Below are 19626 nucleotides of genomic sequence, written 5' to 3' on the forward strand. Positions count from 1 at the left end.
CTGGTGAGGCCTCAGGGGCAGAGATGTCAGAACAGAGCAGTCCTAGCCGGAGTTCGATCCGCATTGGCAGGTTTTATGATCACTATCACCACTGTGGGTTATCAGGTAGTTTTAAGACTTGGTAATATGAATTCATGAATAATGTTAAAGACTAGACAACTCAGATCCGGTTTACATAGTTCTCAAGATTTCCTGTGAGAAATGGATATTTCTTCCCCATCTTAAATCTGAGTGGATTCTCTAAAAAAATTCTGTAGTCCTCCATCTTTTTCCTTTAATTCTCCTTTTTTTTAAATAAAAGTTTTTAAATGGAGTTACTGGGGACTGAACTGAGGGCCTCATGTGTGCTGAGCACATACTCTCTCAACTGAGGTATACTCTCCCCCATAATTTTTTTAAACTTTACTTTCTTAGTATTCAGAGGTTAGAGGCCTCTAATTCTTTTTTTGGAGACTTGTCCATAAACCGGTAAATCTAAAATTAATGGACAAAATTTGGTTTATTAAAAAAATCATTAGAACTTTTATCAATCCATTCAAAAGGAAATGCTTATTGAGTTAAAATGTTTCTCCTTTATGGTGATTTCTAATTTTTGGTCTAGCTTAACTTATTAAAAGTAATCCTCATCATCATAATGACCAAGCTTGCTGTGAGTGGACACCTACCAAAGGCTAAACTGTTTTTCTCATGTTTTACTTCAAAGCAGGTGTTTGACGGTAGGTATCAATGTCTCCTTTTTGCAGCTGAGGGATTGAGAGGTGGGCAGCTTGTCCCAAATCAAACGCAGCTGGCGGTGCCTAGCTCGGTGCTGGAACCCAGGCTGCACAGGATGCATTCTCAATTTCTCCTCTGATCAGCCTCCCGTTGAGTGGTTTCCCGAACTCCTGTGAGTCCATAAATGACCGATTTTGGCGATCTCAGCCTGATGAGGCCTTCAAAGGAGAGACACCAGTGAGAATGTGAGACAGAGCGGCATAAATTAAAATTGTACATTTTCACAAATGTTGCATTCTCAGGTAATGACTTAAATAGTTTATGTTTTCTTTATATTAGTGCTATGTAAGCACTAAAAACAAAACATTAAAAATGATTATAGTGCAAAATAGGAGTGGGCTTTGAAAGTCCAATCATTGCTAATGATGTTGCTTGTTTTTCTCTAGTGGTGCTTATTGACAGAATAATTTACAATGACTGAATTTGTTTTATGTATGTAGTCTTAGTATGGAGGAAAAGTTTGTCAGTGCATATTGAAAGTAAAATCTTTACTCTTTTCTTTCCTGATGATAAATATGTACGTTGTTTCCATGGCTTAAGTATATTTCCTCATTTGTGAAATTTGAGTGATGCCGTTTACCATGTCTGACTGTGAGAGGTAGACGCCTTGTATACAAAGCATCCAAGAGCTGCTTAGTAAAAATGTGCTGTCACAATGACAGATAGTTTAGAAGGATCAACTGTGAATACTAAAGAGGGTGGCTTGTTTCTGATGCATATTCAATATGGATATATATGAATATGGCTTAAAGTAACAAGGATTCAGGGTTTTGTGTGTGTGTGTGCGTGCAGTATGAAGTTTTAATGAAATCTGTATCATTCTATTGAGACAGGGACTAGTTAAATTGACTTAAGCAGACGACCTTGAAGATTATTTACACAGAATGTGTATTGTTACAACTCAGTGTTCATGCTGCCGTGTAACTATACACTGAGACATTTAAATTCGTAGGACTCTGACCAGAAGCATTAAGTTTAGAAAAATCCACATTGATCATTTTCAGGGAATAAGCTTCTCTCTTTTGTGATTAAAGAAAATTTTGATTTATTTTTCTGCACTCTTAATAGGTTTTAAAATATCAAAACATTGATTTGACATGTCAGCTTTTTTAATAGAAAAAAGCTCATGCTGTTTTAATATGTAAATAAATGTTTTTGTATTTCAATACACTTCTATGATTTCCTGGCTCTTTGAGAAGTATTTTGCAAGATACTTAGATTACCTCCTGTTGGAAAAATACAGACATGACTTTTATGAATATAGGCCTAGTACAGGTCTGTTGGTTTTTGCTACAGTGCAAGACATGAGGACTAGGAGAGCAGTATGTGCTACATAAGCTTTTAGTTATCTGATTCTTGTTTCTGATCCACAGGCAATTTTTGTGTTGCACCTTTCCAGGCAACCAGGAAGGCCTTTTAAGCCATAGGTGGCGCTGTTACACCTTCTTACAGTCTTAACTTTCCTGTTTGTAAAGGAAGTCTTAAACAACGTTTTTTTGTTTTTTTTTTTTGATTCCTTTGCTTAGTGCTTCAGGGTAGCACAATGTCCATTATGTCTGACTACCTGGAACTATTATTCTGCTTATGTCTTAGTTTTATTCTATCATCTCGCTGTGAACATTTCAGACTTCCTGTGCAAACAGTTGCAACATCGGACTTTTCTTGCAGTGTTAGAAACCAGTGAGCCGGGATTTTATAAAAGAGCTAGAAGCGGCCTCTGGAGCACCTTAAAGCTGAAAAGTGTACTGAGTTCCCTAAGTATTATCCCCACCGCTGTGTGTCAATGGGTGGTAGGAGATTTGGTACATATACAAAGGGGTGTGGTGTTTTGACTTGGGTTTGCGTGCACGCGCTGCCACTGAGCTACGTGATCCTGAGTCAGTTCTTTCTGAGTTTTTCCCTCGTCTGTGAGATGGGGACACTCATTTCTGCTTTGTAGAATTGTGAGAATTAGAAATTATGTAAAGTGTTTAGCACAGTGTGTATGACAAGAGGGCTCATAATCTTAACTGCTGTTTGGTGTGAAGCCATCATTTGATAGTCTTTGGCAATTACTGAGAAACAGGAAAATAAGAAAAGCTGGTTTTATGATGAAAGATATTTGAGGAGGTTCCATAGTTCCTATACACATAATTTAGCATCAGCAGAGTCAGGACAGTTACACAGTCGCCCTGAACCAATGTTAAGCCACAGAATTTTTGTTACTTCATATATGTTGGGGCTTAAGGGGACCCAATACTTATACACATGTTGTGTCCAGCAGCCAACTGAGAGATGACAAAGAAGAACAGGCAGGCGATAAATGTCTCCTTTATTACTGATGAAGCCACGTTCTCCATGAAATTCAGGGCTGTGGGAGAGTGAGTGTCATGACACTTTGTCCCAGAATTAGAGACTTACGCAGTCCCAGGTAACTCTGGTCCACAGCGAGCATTCCCTTGAGAGATTCTGACCCATAATGCACAGGACTGTCTTGCCATGGAACTGAGCATCCCGGCTGCTTCCTAAGGGTGGCCAACACTGGAGGGGAAGGAAAGCTTTCATATGCCCTGCTTGTCTCCCCGGACTCACACCTCAATCTGTTAGTGTGAGGAGGGCTAGCCGTGGGCCAGTGGTCAGGGGTGTGAAGGGAGAAGCAGTCTCCCATGGACCAGAGGAGTGGGGAGGAGGGAATCCCCCCTCAGATTAAACAGGTGGTGGCTTGAAACAGAAGGGTGCTCCTCAAGAGTTTATAAGAGGGGAAATAAGGATTTCCTTTGGGACTCAGAATAGTCATGAAACACAGAAGATGATTAGATGGGAGACTTGTAAATCACTTTCTTATTAAATTGAAATTTGTTGGGCACCAAAAATGTGCTACATTCTTTTCTGAGAGTTTTACAGAAATGAATCCTCCAATTTTCACAACAAGTGAGTAAGAAAGATTTGATTGTTATCCCAGGTTTACAGTGTGGAAATTGAGGCACACAGAGGGTAAGTAATTTGGCCAAGGTAACAGAGCTAGTAAGTGGCAGAGCTGGGATTTAAATCCTGGCTATCTGGTTTCCAGGCTCCCAGGGATGGGCTTTGGGTGTTTACAGGTATCTGCATCCCTGGATCTCTGTACCTCTGCATCAGTTAGACCAGAAAGGACAGGGAAAGTGGAGTTATACAGGTACTCACAGTCGTGTTTCAGCCACTGTCCATGGAGTGTGCCCCGTGATTGGCATTAATTGTTTTCCAGGCAGTAGATCTGTTCTTATAACAGAAATTTAGTCCATTGAGTTAATCTAGAAACCCTTCCTGCTCTGCTTCTGTCCACGCTTGCCATGTGACTGCCTGCCCGAGATTGGGCCGTGGAGGAGAATCTGTACTCATGGTTGAACTCTGATATTTCAATCTGGTTTGTAGTTTCACATCTCCTGTTACATTAATAAATTGAATTTCTGGTTTTCTTGCATCAGTGTGTCATAAGTTTGCTTAATGTGAAACCAGTCCATGGGAGCCGAGGGGTGCTGACGGTATAATTTCTGAGCATGTGGCATTTCTACCCGTGCAGAAATGGCTGGAGGATGTCCACCTTCCTCACTGATTTCTCCCAGCAGCAGGGTCCTCTCCCACCCCCGGATGTGAGGATGGGATCTCTCTGAGTAGGCCATTCAGAGGCCGAGTCCACCAATCAGATGAAGTACCTGGAAGTGGGTTTAATAGAAGAAAAGGGCTTCCAGGTATTCCGATGGGCTGTTTGAGTCCGTTTGGTGAAAAGATGTCCACTGTCTGTGGTTGAGCTGCTTCTTTGCTGTTTAAAAGTCTGTATTACATGAAGGGATTTTAAAAAGCAGAAAGGTGTGATTTCAGGTGGTACATCCGCACCGGTGAGTAGTGCTGGATGACCGCCTGTGTGAGGAATAGACAGAGTCTTACAAACTTCATAAAACAGCTTTTAAAGCTCTTCCATCTGAGTGCACTTCGTATGGGGTCCAGTTCATGACTGGTCGCGCTGAGAGGGCACGTAACTGATGATGGCAGAAAGGACACGGAGGCATCAAAAAGGTCCCAGACATGTTCTGTGTTTAGAGGATGGGGCACAGAGTAATATATTTGAGCTGGTTTTTCATTGAACACTTTTGAGTATTTTCTAGGACTCCCCAATCCCCCATGGTTCCATGAAGCTGGGTGTCCCCTCAGTGCAGCTCTGTCAGCGCTTGCCCTGGGCTGACGCGGTGTCACGGGGAGCAGGACGGTCAGTGTCCCCGGCTCCTCCGAGCTCCGTCTCCTCATCCGCAGAGCCGGGTTTCTCATCCGTGTCTACTTAGTAGGATTGCTGAGAATCACACGTGATGGTTGTCAGGTGTGACTTTTGGTTGTCTCTGTGATTGGCGTATAGTCAATATTTGATAGAAACACTTGTTTTTTATTATAATTGTGGCTCCTAGATTGCAGTGGTTTTTAGTCTGCATTTATTTTTTTATATAAATTTATTCTTATTTTTAAGTAAGCACTTGTATTTATTTATTTTCATGAAGGTACAGGGGATTGAAGCCAGGAACATGTGCGTGCACAAAAGGTGCTCTACAAAGGAGTAATACCCACCCTCCTTGTCTGCACTTAAAAATAAATATTTCAATACACAAAATATTTCTTAAACACCATCATGGGTCCTATTTTCTGCATAGAGAATTGAATACATATGCCATCTCAATAAGAATAAATGTCATAGGGACATACCTTTCTAAATCTGTTTACGTGTTTTAAAACGATCATAGCTAGTGAAAAACACGAGTCTTGGATCCACTACTTCTTAGGGTCTGCTTTGCCATCATGGGGAATTACATTCTACAGAGAAGGCTTATTGGATCTCTTTGATATTTGGATGATTTTGCAATGTTCAAGGCTTTCAAAAGCTGACCGTTTTGTATTTTAAACTAACTACAAAGTTATCTTCTAGAAGTTGTAAGTCCTTAGCTTGTGAAGTGCCCAGTAATTCAGTTTGTATATGTCTGTGTCTCTGTGAACGTGTATGTGTGTGATTTCAGGAATATAGCAATAAGTTCCATATAGCCTTCTGAAATCTTTCTCCTCCAGTTCAAGGTGTAGGTATATATTTACACAAATAAATTGATACTCTTTTGTGATTTGGCATATTGGTGGGAATAAGAGGTTCTCATAATTGTTTCAGAAGGGTTGGGGAGCATGAGCTTAGAAAATGGGAGGAGATAGAGGCAGGGAGGTTCTTTAAACTTTGTGCAAGATGAGAAACAGTAGCTTTTCTTTTTTCTTCTAAAGCAAACTGGCACTGAATTGTAACATACTAATACTCAGAATTGCTTTTCTGATCAGAGACAAGTGCCTCAGATTTTTCAAGGCAACATGAATGATGAAATGTGTTTTAGCAGTTATCTTTAAAAGTAGTTTTATTTTTCAAGTATAAGTCTATAGACTGTTCTTTTTTTCCCAGCTGTACAAGAATTTCTCATTGATCCAGGTACGTGATCAATGTGTTTAGTTTCTTTGGGTTATTTATTTTTTTTAAGTGCTTGATTCATTCTGGTGTGAATGAATGTTTAAAATTTCTGGATTTTGATCTTTAAAACTTGCTGATTTATCAGAACTGCAAAAAACCTGATGTTTGTTCCTTGTTTGGTGGGGCAACCTATTGATTTATGTTGTCTGTTATAGAGGGAAATTCTTCCTCTAGCCTGTAGATAATTAAGTGAATGGTTTGCAGTGTGCCTTAAAAATTATTTGAATGCATTGAGCATGTTTGTCCAGTGAATTTTGGATTGAGTCATAATAATGACTTTGCTTTGATTCTGTGGCTTTTGTCCTCTCCACAAGAATTTGAATTCTCTGTTGCATTTTGTATTCGTGTTCTTAACAGGGGAAGGAATTTTGCATTTTTTACAGAGGTGGGTTTTCCTATCCCCTCTGAATTCCTTCTGTAATTGATACAGCGAAAATCTGTTATTGCAGTGCTTAATTATTTCATAAAAATTTTTTTGGCTTAATCAGAAACAATGACAAAGAATGATAATAAAAAATACGAAAACCTTCCTTCCTTTGAAGAATAGAAATGAGGTGGTCAGGCTCACGCATGCTTTGTACCTGACACACTTACTCTCATGTCATTGTGTATCATGAGTCGGAGATGGAGTTGTTTCAGGTTTATAGATTTTTGTTTTAACATTTGTGTTGAATTCATTCTCTAGGCATGATGATTCCTGTTGCCTTTGTGGAAAGTGTAGATGAAGGGAAACAAATGCTTTGTTTTGTTTTCAGGAGGCCTGAGATGCTGATGAGAAAAGAGTAGAGGGTGGGCTGAGGAAAATAGTGATAGACCCTCACCTCCAGGCTGAAATTGATGAACAAAGAAATCAATTAAGTGTATTGGTATTTGACTAATAGAAGTCAGACAGCCCAGACTGTCTAGTTATGCCCAAAGGAAAGTACTGAATTCACCTGCAGAATTAGGTGCTTTACCATGTAGAAGCAGCTTAGAGCAATCAGAAAAATCAGTGATGAGATATGTAAAAAGAATATAATATCTTTTATTTCTGAAACTTTTCTACATTAAGTTGTGTAGAGCTAAAATTAAGTTTCAAGCACCAGGAGTTAAGAGTTTAGGTGGTTCTGTGGGATCGTTATTCAGGGATGTGTCTAGACCCTGCTGGAGTGGCCGAAGCTGGCAGGAAAATATCCAGAGTCAGGATTTGTCATCCTAGGATGTCCTCCATAATGGTTCCATGTGGGAGCCCATGATTGAGTTAACAAGTTGTAACACATCCCAGCCGCCTGTCAACTTTAAGAAAAAAAATGTGCTTATTAACTGCTTTAAAGCAAACACCTGTGCATCCTCACTCCTGTCTCCTTGCCATAAAAAGCAGAGACAATGCCTTGCTTGCATATTTGAGGTTATAGATAGCACACTGCTTATTGCAGAGCAATGACCCAGGCCCTCAGCTATAAACGCCAGGCCTGCGTGGTGTTAGATAGTCTATTATCCCCAAAACAGGGAGCAGGCTGGTCTGGTGGTCTGCTTTGTAATGAACATGTCTAAAAAATGTATCTTGTTCCCCTCAGCCCATGACTTCCCTAAAGGTAAACTAAGCCTTAGTACTCATGGTGGAGTCTACAATCTCTGTCTCATCCCTTCTTTCCCCAAGTTCCTGCCTACTATCTCACAACTGTTATTGACTTTTTACTTTGATTATACACAATAAATATGGGAGCATTTGAGAGACTCGTGGATTTGGCTCCCTAATCCCTCTCGCTTTCTTTCCTTTTTCCGCAGTCTTGAGAAATTCATTCCGTGTCGGTAAGACTTCCGCCAGCCAGAACCCACAGTTCCAGGTGAGAAGGATGCAGGCTTTATCCCTCCTACCCGAGGGAGAGAGAGGAGATAATTGAGATATGCTCCCCTGTGGTCCCTTCCTGCCCCAGGGCCACTCCAGTTCACCTGCAGCCTTCTGGCCTCTGCTCACAGGGCCTCTGTCCCAGGATTGACCGCAGCCTTTTATTCCCTTGTCAACATTCCCTGTGCCTTTCAGAGGTTGCTCTCTTCTCTGCAATTCAACCCTGGCAGATGTGATGGTGGTCAGCGTGCTGATGGGCAGTTACTTGGGGACTCCCAGGAGCCATGCTGATTCTCCTGAGTCATTCGGGGTTACAGAACTGTCAAGCACTGCAGGAAGCCCATTCACGTGAGTTCAACACAGCATTACATCACTTTCATTTTATTTTTGAATTTTCAGTGGAGAAATTATTTGTAGCACACTGTTCCAGATTTTAGGCCGCCTGCTTTCCTCACCACCATTTCCTTGTTGGCTCTGGTGCTTGTTTTAAGAACCAGGTTTCTTCTCTGGTCATTTGTAGCAGCTGGGCTTGCCGAATCCTTGATTTGCATTTGAAGCAGAATGCTTCTTCGTGATGTCAAACTGATTTTCCTTGTCATGTCTGAATATTTCTTGTACACTCAGCAACAGTTTCAAGTGAAATGCTCTTGTCCAATTTCGGTTAACTAATATTTGCTGATCTCCTGCTTTCATGCTGAGGGCAGTTTCTTCTTCCTGTAATAAATGTTAGCAATTTGCATTTACTATGGAAGGTACTAATCCGAGGTGCTTTTGTTCTTAACAGTTTTAATACAAATCACCCATTAAAATGTACAGCGGATTTTACTCTATGCCCAGAAATGTGCATCCCAGTCAATCTTAGAATATTTTCTTCCCCCCAACAGGAAACCCAGTACGCATAAGCAGACATTATCAACTTCCCCATCCTCCCCAAGCCCCAGGGAGCCGCTCTTCTGTCTCTGTGGATTTGCCTGTGCTGAACATTTCATGCAAATCGAGTCACTTCATGTAAGTGGAACCGTCTATTTTGACTGACTTCTTTCACACTGAGTAACGTTTTCAATGTTTGTCCATGTTGTGGCCTGAGTCAGTACTCTATGCTTTGCTATTGCTGAATAATATTTCACTGTATGGCTGGGCCCCTTTATTTACCCATTCATCACGTGATAGACATTTGGGTTGTTTCTGTTTTTTGGCTCTGAAAATTAATGGCGAAAAGTAATGGTGAATATTCCTGTAGGAGTTTTTATGTTAACATTTGTTTTCAGTTCTCTTACTTGTGTGCCCAGGAAGCAGAATTGCTGGATCATTCAGAAGCCAAATGTTCAACTCTCTGAGGACGTGCCAGGATGTTTTCCAAAGTGGTCACGCTGTGTTACATCCTCACCAGCAATGGCTGCGGGCTCTGCTTCCTCTGTGTCCTCATTAGTGCTTGTTAATCTTTTTTTGATTTTAACCTATTGTAGTGAATGTGAAGTGGTTTCTCCTAGTTGTTTTGACTTGATTTCCTTTAGAGCTAATGTTATTGAACACCGTTTCATTGTGCTTATTGGCCATTTGTATATTTTCCTTGAAAAATATCTTTTCAGATTCTTTTTTCATTTTTTAATTGAGTTGCCTTTTTATTGTTGAGCTGTGGAATTTTTTTTTTTGATACACAAATTCCTTATCAGATAAATGATTTGAAAAAATTTTCTCCTGAGTGTTGTTTTTTCACTTTCTGGATGGTGTTTTTTGAAGCAAAGTTTTAAAGTTTAATGAACTCCAATTTATCTCTGTTTTCATTTTTCCTTGTGCTTTTGGGGTAATATTTAATATCTGATGTATTTTATTAAAACTTGTATATATAAAATAACTTAATTCTTAGGACCGTTCTAGGAGATGGGTGCGGTTGTTGTCCCCAGTCTATGCATCGGAGACTGAGGTGCAGAGAATTTGACTGACATATTAGTGTCAAAGCTACCCAGTGCTGTGGGAATTCAGACCCTCATGTTTTTCCCTAGCATCTGAGCTCAACACCACCATGCTCCAATCTTTCCAGGAAACGTTAATGAAAAAATCTTTACTTTTTTGATTTCTTGTTAGATTTTTTTCTTATTGGGGACCTCAAATTCTCATTTTCTTTTCGGATATCAGTGTCGATTTATTTTAGGTCTCATGTAGGGAGAAGCATTACTATCAGTTAACTTCTTTATTACTCACTCTCCAGTGATGATTGTTGCTAGTTGATCTAATCAAGTCATGCTTAAGTCTTTCCTGCTCATGACACTAACAGCAGAGTCATGACTTATAGAATGCTCAAAGAAGAAAGTACTTGATTGATTTTATTTTGCCAACCAATCAAACCAATCAAATAAAACCCTGGTGTTGACACAGACTATAAGCCCTCCAAAATAGGGTCACTGTCTTCATTGTGTTTCATTTGTTGGGTCACAGTGTCTGGATAGTGCCTTGCTGTCCAGCAGTTTTATGAGGATACGGTGCTCGTGAATCATTGTAAGGACAGAATTTTGACAACAGACTGTGTTGTTCATTTCACGACGGGAAAGGTAATATAGAATTACTGTTCAGATCTGTTTTAAAATTAAGCTTTGAATTTTGAGAATATTTCAAGAAGCCATACAAAGCTCTTTTTCACTAATTTTAGATCTATCTTAGACACATTATGTTTACATAGCAGAGTAACTTATCAAGTAGATTTGACAAAGGAGTGTTATATTGATTATTTGTTTTAGTTGAAATATTCTACCAGGGATAAAGTCATAAGTGCCCATAAATGAACAAATATATTTGTATTTAAATGCAACATGGGAGCAGACTACATATGTTTCTATATAATATATATGACTGTGTGTTTTAATCTTTCTGTCAATGTTTTAATAGTTTTTCAGCAATTTTGTAACTTTAGAATTCTTCTAAAAAATTCACCCCCAATTCTAGTGCAGTTTGTACTGTGTATCCTGTCTAATGCATGGGATTCCACTGTCCCCTCAGTGAGGAATTTCCTCTCCTATTGTGTTAAGAGCAGAGTTAAAGGAACTGTGATTTCTAGGCCTTTGCTCTCCATGTGTTTGCAGTTGGCTCTCAGTCACGATTTTCCCTTTCCAGAGTTTTCATTGTTAAATTAGAATTTCTGAAAATAACTATTAATATGTTGCATTGGTCTCCCTAGAAACTTGACGTCTTTGTGCTTTTCAGTTTTCAATTTATGAAAAATGCAAATGCACTCTTGTTTTTAAGTTGTCCTTTTTCAATAGATATTTATCTCTTAATTGATAGAATAATTTTTTCCCAATGAATGAATCGGTGTGCATGTTTTAAAGGATAACTTACTTTTTATTTTTCTTATTTTAACAGTAATATTCATTGTAGAGAATTTAGTAAATAAGGATTAACACAGTAATAACTTCACAATGGCCTCTAATCTCACCTGCAGATACAGTTGTAAGGTTTGAAATTGAGAATTATAAGTCCTCTCAAATTTTTCTTTTTCAAGTACGTATAGGTTACTGAGATCCTCGAATTCCCATATGAATTGTAGCAGCAGATAGTCAGTTTCTGCAGAGGAGCCCGCTGGGATTGTGATCGAGACCACGTTGAATATACGGATCGCTCTGGGGAGCACTGCCATTCCAAGAGCACTTTCTTTTGATAGGGGAATGTGTGTGGAGTGTCTGTCCTGGTATTTAGGTCTTCTTTAACTTTTTTTTTCAACAATGCTTTGAGTTTACAGAGTATTATTTTACTTTAATTATCTTTGCCTTTATATTGAGGACAAGTGTGCAAGGTACTGGGATCAGAAGTGTATTTGAGCCCCGCAACTTGCTGCCACCATGGACGCTGCGCTCTTGCTTCACCCGCTGTACAATCTTGCACAGAATACGACCTCAGTAACTCTCTCTTGAATGAATGATTATATGATTGTTGGATGATGCTTGAGAGTCCTTGTGATGATTTTTTTCCCCAGCCTTTCCCCAGTTCTTAACTATGCCCTTTCTCTTCCTAAACTCCAGCCTGGGTTTCAGCCTGCCTGTGGCATTGATTTTCCTTGTCTGTGGACTCTTCCTTTCACTGGTTCCCGATAATGTTACATGTGGGCTGTGGAAACTTGCTAGATGTCAAGAAAGAGCTAATCCATTGTAGGCCAGTATTTTTAGAGTTTGTTATTGTTTTATTGATTGAAATTAAATGAGGCTGCCCCCTGAGCCCTCCCATGAGCACTTTTGACCTTCCTACAGCTGATACTGCTCTAGTTGCTGCATGTGCCCTTTCCCCAGCCTTGATTTTGTAATTGAATAAGTCACCATCACTGGAGCCCTCTCTTTAAAAGATAAAGAGAACATTTGCTCCTTTTCCCTGTTTGGGGACTTCAATGAGATGAGATCCCAGATAAAGAATGGAGCCCCACCTCTTTCTGACCCCCGCTGTTTCCGTTCCTTTCTTCAGGGGAAAAGAGTACAATTCAACAGTATAAAGATTGATTGTGAGCTAATGAGATAGACAAGACAACCGATCATTTATTAAATAACCTTTCATGATAGAAACAAATGTATTATACACACAAACAGCACACAAAGCACTGTAGTACCATGGTTACAATCGTGGGTCCGAGTTCGTGTCCTGCTCTGGAGAGACCAGTCCTGTGAGATGGAGAACTGGTAAGTCGGCTTAGCCTCTCCAGAACTGGTATTCTGTCCTGCAGAGACGGGGCTCGCTAGGTGTCCCCCCCGTAGAGGTGCTGTGGGGTGTAAATGACGCGCGTGGGCAGCCTGAGCACAGCTGCTCATTCCTCGTAAGTGCAGGGTAGCATAGCTTTTGCGGTGATGGCTTTATGACCGCCCCATGTAGACTGTCAGTGCTCTGAAGGGATGCCTTGTGGTTTGGAGATGGGATTCTCACTTCTGTAAATACCCAAGTATAGTGTTATTGGGTCCTGCTGATTTCAGTCTATTCTTTAGAAAGTACATATTGTAGATATATTTTTCAAGCATGCGTGCTTTTTTTCTTTTACTATTAAAGTTCTACCCTCTCATCTCTTGGTGTTACTTTTCATGGAATCCAGGAAACAGTCCTAAGCTACCTGCCTCTTCACACTTTTCCGTGGTGGTTTCCTTCCCTGATTAGAAGAGGGTTTTGCATAGGAATTTTTATTTGTTCCCCTTTTCTTGGAGTCTCTCTCTCTGTCTGCCCATCTCTCACCTCTCAATCTGTCCATTTCTCAACCCACTGCTTCTTCTGACATGTTCCAAAACGCATTTCAGGTAGCTTACAGAAGAACAGATACCAAATAAACAGGTGAGAAAATGGGGCCCAGTTCAGACAGTGAGGCTAGGAGGCGAGCCTGTGTGAGGGTTGCAGGCGTGAGACACATGCCTCTGCCATGTGACTTATAAGATCGACAGCAGCAGTGTATTTCAAGCTCCCAGCAGACACAGGGAAGCAGGATTTGAGGGAGATGCTTACTGGCTGTGAAATAAATAAGTGACTTAGGAGAAGCCCAGCCTTTCCAGCTACTAAGGCTTAGGAGAATATTTTGAGTGTCTTCCAAAATCAGAGTATGGCATCTTTTCTTTTTTCAGAGTTCTATGTATAGTTGGTTACATTCTATACCTGGAAATTTCTCCAAAACTGCTTCCCACGTGAGTCCCATGGCTCGGGGATTGGGTGGTTCTGCTCATTGATGGGGGTTGGCCAGAAACAGAAAATGAGAGCCTCAAAGGGGCCTGGGATTTGTCAGTTATGTTTTGTCAGTGCTGTAGGGTTCAAGAAATGCTTTCACCGTTTCTCTCCATCTGAGGCGGCAGCGTAATCTCTTACCAGCATCAGGAGCTCAGGGCCACGGGATGGTGGGGGCTGACTGCACTGCCGTCAAGACAGCTGAGCTAGTCACTGCAGGTGTGGTTCTTTTACATACTGCATTTCATGTTCTTTACTAGAATGTTTCAACAGGGAGTTAATTAACTGAGTTAATTAACATTTAATAAATATGATCTTTGTTGAAAAGACAGTTATAGGCAGAATATAAGCTGTGAAGTCTTTAAAAACGGTTTCATTACTGAAATTTCATTTGGGGAGATACACGGTTTATCTTATATATGGCTCTCTTTTAAAGTAACAAAGAAACAAGACAGAAAAGGCAGAGGATGATTTCTGTTCTTCCTCTCGGCTTGCAGGTGCCCTCACCCCCAGTAGCATCAATCAAGACACCAGCACTGACACTGGCCGTGCTCAGAACTGCCTCAGCCCTGAAGACACTGCTGACAAATAGAAGGGGGCCACGCCCTGTTACAGCAGGTGCTCTCACTTTGTGGGTCCTTATGTAACTGCGTGGTGTTAATCAGGATCGCCCGTCCTACATTGTGTGATGCTGCTGCTTTATCTCCTAGTTACTTGTTTCTCTAAGTATTCTTGTATTATTCTCCAATGCATAGTACTACACACCTAAAAATGCTTTTTTTCAGATGAAAAAGAATGTGCATTTAAAATAATAACTCTGAAAAAGGGGGCAAAAAATGCTATCCTTGTCCCGCTATTCAAAGATAATAATTAACACGTTAACGTATATTTTCATCAGTGTGGATCACCTCTGTCATAAAAAACCAGAGAGCACTCTGTGACTGTTTACTGTGTGGACACCTCCATTTTCCATTCGGCTTTTTATATGTTTTTCTACAATATTCTATCTCCTCTGGCATGATTTTTGATGACCAGTATAGCATTCTGTCTTGTGGAGGCATTGTCCATTTTACTTCGGACTTAAATAAATTTTTAAATTCCAAGTATACTTAACTGAAATACTGAAAAGAGAACTGTGGTGGTAGAGGAAGGCCCTACCTCCCTTCCCCTTATTTCCGAAGAGTAAAAACTGTTGAAAATTTGATATATATGTTTCATGACCTTTATGCCTATGACATACATATATACACACATATGAGAATTCCATGTATACGTGTGTGTATATATGCTTTATTTAAAAATGAGACCATACTATATGTTTTTCTGCAGCTCGCTTTAATCACTCAGGTGTATATCATAGACGTCCTCCCACTCCAGACTCACACGGTCCTTTCAGATAGAGTGGAGGGGTCTCCTGATTTGCGGGTGTGGTCTCTTTCCCACGCACACCTTTGGTGAGAGAATGCTGTGGACAAGGCCCTGGACCACGGCGAAATGCCGGCTCCCTCATTGCTCGCAGCTCGTCGTGATTTAACGCATCATTGTCTTGATGGTGGACAGTTAAGTTTTCTCCATTTTCCACTGTCAGAAAGGATATTTGACTGGCATCCTTCTTGTACAGACATTCCTGTGATCTTTTATGAGTATTCCTTTAGTTAAGGCTTCTGGAAATTTAGTCCCTGGATGTGACATTTACATTCATCACAGACTCCATTCAAGTAACTCTAGAAATTCCTTCCATAGGGGAATGAAAAGATGCACAATTACTTATGTAACCAATTCTCTATTGCTGGATATGATTTCACTTCAGTTTTTCTTCCCACCATTGTAAACAGTGCTGTGTAAATGCCCTGATGGGTACATCTTTTTGGACTAAATTTGTTTTTTCCTAGAGGAAACGATTCGTAGAAGTGGTGTTGAGTCAGTGTGTACGTACGTTTTTCAGAGTTTACATATCCATTGACATGTCGTCCTCTGAAAATGTCGCTCATGGTTTCTTCTCCCACAGATGGACACTAGATAGAATATCTTTTAAAAATATTTGCCAATATGATGAGCAAAACTGCTTTTTCATTGTTTTAGTTTGCATTTGATGACCAGTGAGGTATTGAGCATTTTTCACTCATTAGCCATTTGACTTTTTTAAAATGAATGATTCCTTTTATCCTTTGCACACATTTAAGTGGGGGAGCTTCTTGTTGGTTTGTGACAGCTCTTTGTATGTTATGAACATTAACTTCTTGTCTTCAACAACATGTATCACAGAGCTTTTTCTTGTCATTTCTTGCCTTTCATTTTGTTTAGGAGGATTTTAATTTTGGTAGTGTCTCAAAATATTCTTATGATAATAAATGTATTCCTTATGTGTTTTATCTTTGAAATTATTCTTAAAAATAATTTCTTATACTGGAATAAATCTCCTCTGTAGGTTTTTTTTAATCTCTAAGATGGAGATGATAATAGTACTTGTTAATGTAAGGGTAAGTTGAGTTAATAAGAACAAAGTGTTGTATTTGCTGTTATTAGTACTTTTTTATATTTACATCACTGTCTGTAAATTATCTTGTGGTCCTTATGAGAGGAATAGTATTTATTCTTTCTAGGTGATTGTCTGATTGCCTCAGGACAATTACTGAAGTCATACTTTTCTCTTTGATTTGAAATCCCACCTTTACAAAATACTTATGTACACTAGAGTCTCTTTTTGAGCTCATGGTTCCCTTCTGTCAATCTGCCTTTCTTACTCCAGCACCATAACTTACATATTGTAAAAATTTATTTAATAATTGGCAGTCTGAATTTTTTTTCATTCTTTTCTTCCATCCCAAATTTTCTTGTCTAGTATTATGATTTTATTATTCCTGAAGAATTCCAAAATATTTTGTTCAAGTTAAAAAAAAATCAGATTGGAGTTGTCATGGGAGTTTTCAGTAAGTTTTGAATTATTCTGATGAGAACTTACATCTTTACAAAACTGCTTTCCTCCATGCAATTTGTTGATGTCTCTACATTCTCACCTCTTACTTTACCCCTCAGTACAGCCCTGAAGTTTCTCCATTTAGAACATGGGCATTATTTTTTAACTTATTCCAGATTATTGTTTATGTTTTTGTCAATTTTGTAAGTGAAAATTTTTTGCTATTATATTTTTAAACGCTTAAAACTGAAATTTAGAAAGGAAGATTCGGTTTGTAAGTACTCACTTTGTATTTTGTCATTTAAAATTGTAAGTATTAAGTAGTTGTTCCAGAATCCTTTCTTTTTTGTTTTTAAAAATTTGTGTCGAAGATTCTCAAAATGTTCATAGCTAAGTAGTATAGGTGGGGACACAGATGGAGAGAGGTAGTGTGGCTCATGTACAAACTGTGAGCAGTTTCATGGCTGCCTTTAGGCTGGAGAAACCACAGAAGAGCCCAGGTTAGACAAGGAATGGCTTTGTATGCACTTGAAAGCCAGCTTTCCTGCCTGTATGGTGAAGCCTGGTGGGCGTGGCAGGTAGATGATCAAGGTCTGATCAAGGTCATTTGCTGCACAGAGCGCTGTGTCTGTGAGAAATGGTGACCATTGCCATGGCAAATGTTTGGTGCCAGGAACAATGCAGGGGAGCTGGGGAGCCTGTGTTAAGGATTTTCCAGTCCTGGGAGTGGGAAGATAAGACTCTGCATTCAGATCTGAGTTTGAATTAATCCTCTTTAGTTTACTGGACCTCTGACTTTTGTCAAGTTATGCATCCTGTTTGAACTCCTGCTTTGTTGTCTCTCAAAACAGAAGAATTATAGCCTGCTGCTAGAGTGTTTGATCAGGGTAAATGATTTGTGTCTATAAGATGCCACGTACAGTCACAAGCTCAGTGAGCAATGAGCTGTCCCCTCTTCTCCTGCAACTCAGTGCTCGATAAGTCATCAGCAGAAAGCGAGTCCCTAATTTGTATGTGGTACAAGGAAGAACAAAACTAACGTCTTGCCTTTCCCTGGCAGTATTCTTACTTCTTTGCTTCATGTACCTCTTTCCTCCTTCACTCTCCCCTTTCACCTCCTCCACCAAGAGCCCGAGACTCTCTCAGAACACTAGATTCAAATTATTTAAATGTTGGCTCATTCCCATGAAATGACAGTGACTTAAAAAAACTGTACACATCCCAGAATTCATTGTATTTGATTTACACACACACACACGTGCACACACACACACACACATCAGGCTACCTCCCATTTACTGAGGGAGAAGGGCCACTTTTTCTGAGTTTTCATTTACTCAGCGTGAGAGCAGTCTCTTAAGCAGAATTTCACCTGGCTTCGTGCATGGTTTTTTAAATTGGATTTCTGCTTTTTGTCCATAAAAATATTCTCCTATTAGAAGACAGGAAGTGGAGACATAGATATTCTGCTGAGATATTGGTGTTATCATATTTGAGTTTTAATGGACATAAGGCGGCATAGAGTCATACATTATTATGGATGAGAATCCTTGATGATGATGTAACTTGGACAAGAATCTGGGTCTCCTGCCATCGTGTCCATGCGGGTGAAGAGGCAACTGGGTGGGGGATGGCAGGGAACCTTCTTGCTTGAGTTCCAGGTTCTTGTTAGTTTTCATTGCTCAGCTGCCTTTAGTTTATGTCCATGAGGCCTCTCATGGGAAGGTCACTATGTCCTGAGAGACTGAGTTACTAATCAGCAGAAAGCTCTGGACCCACTCATATTTTCCAGAGTTTTTCTGCTGACCTGCTGACACTTTATATAAATGAGACCTAACAAACTACTGGATATAAAATCCTTATTGTTATCATTTGCCCTCAAGTTCCATAGGAATGGGGTGCTGTCTCAGGCTGTCTAAGGCTAGATCTGAACAAAGATAGGGTGATAGGCTCCGCTGCTGGACCCTCCCCAGTCGAATGGGATTTCCACCTTAGTTTTTAGAATCAGGCAGATGAGTTCAAATCTTGTCTTTACCAGTTATTAGCTTTGTGACCTTGGGGAAATAACTACTTTTTTGGTTCCAATTTTCTTTATCTGTAAATAAGTTCAGTATTTATTTTAGGGTTTTTGTTTTATAATTGAATGTGCTAATTCCCTAATTTATTCCTAAAATTCTGATCACATGGTTCTATGCTGGTGCCTTAGTAGTTGATTGCTAAGGGACTCAACAGTGAGAATGGGGATGGGGCCCCCTGGATCATACAGCTTATATTCCAGGATATGCTTGTAAAAGACAAGATTGCAGTGGATTTTTAGTAAATGTCCATTCCTTTCCTAATCCCCATTGATTGTGTATATATCTTTATACTAATATATGAACAATTTTTTTTGCAGTTTAAATCTCTTTGTAGTATTTAAAGAATGTAACTATAACAAAAATACGTGAAATAAAATGACTTGACTTTTATTTTCCTTTCAATAAGCAAAACAAAATAAAATAGAAAAGAAAAGAAAAAGTATTGAAGGAGTAGAAATAATTTTATTTCCGTGGAATCAACTCCCTATGTTAGGTTTTTCCATTGTGTTGTTCAAAATCATATAAAATTGACAGGTTGTGACTTCAGTGTTGATAGCTAGGTGAGTATAGTTTCTTTTTGGGGTTGTCTTTGATGAATTATTTGCACTAGATCATAAATGATGTGCATGTTACATATTGGAAACGAGGAAACATTGGAGACATACTACCTCCAATGCAGTCATTTTGTTACCGAGTCCAAACTCGTTCTGCTCGCCGCATGACAGGCCAATAAACTGGGAGATGAGGTGTTGGAGCAAGGAATAGTGACTTCACTTGCAATGCTGGCAGACCCAGAAGACGGCAGACTGATGTCCTGGAGAACTATCTTCCCCAAGTAAGAATTCAGTCT

General features: G+C 39.7%; 1 protein-coding gene across 2 annotated transcripts in view; it reads left to right on the forward strand.

Annotated features, from left to right (window-relative positions):
* The window catches only part of LOC140687541 (uncharacterized), a 41795-nt gene extending 26410 nt beyond the window's left edge, over window positions 1-15385 (forward strand). Inside the window, exons 6-12 of one of the 2 annotated variants that reach the window (XM_072944659.1) lie at window positions 6212-6238; window positions 8045-8103; window positions 8336-8453; window positions 8990-9113; window positions 13685-13744; window positions 13843-14000; window positions 14279-14399. In XM_072944659.1, the coding sequence (XP_072800760.1) occupies window positions 6212-6238; window positions 8045-8103; window positions 8336-8341 (92 nt within the window). In that variant the 3' untranslated portion in view covers window positions 8342-8453; window positions 8990-9113; window positions 13685-13744; window positions 13843-14000; window positions 14279-14399. Of the gene's footprint in view, window positions 1-6211; window positions 6239-8044; window positions 8104-8335; window positions 8454-8989; window positions 9114-13512; window positions 13745-13842; window positions 14001-14278; window positions 14400-15110 lie in introns of those variants that run through there. The other variant, XR_012061916.1, reaches the window with a different exon arrangement.
* Window positions 15386-19626: the final 4241 nt, after the last annotated feature.

Source organism: Vicugna pacos, chromosome 20, assembly GCF_048564905.1.
Source record: "Vicugna pacos chromosome 20, VicPac4, whole genome shotgun sequence".
Lineage (NCBI taxonomy): Eukaryota > Metazoa > Chordata > Mammalia > Artiodactyla > Camelidae > Vicugna > Vicugna pacos.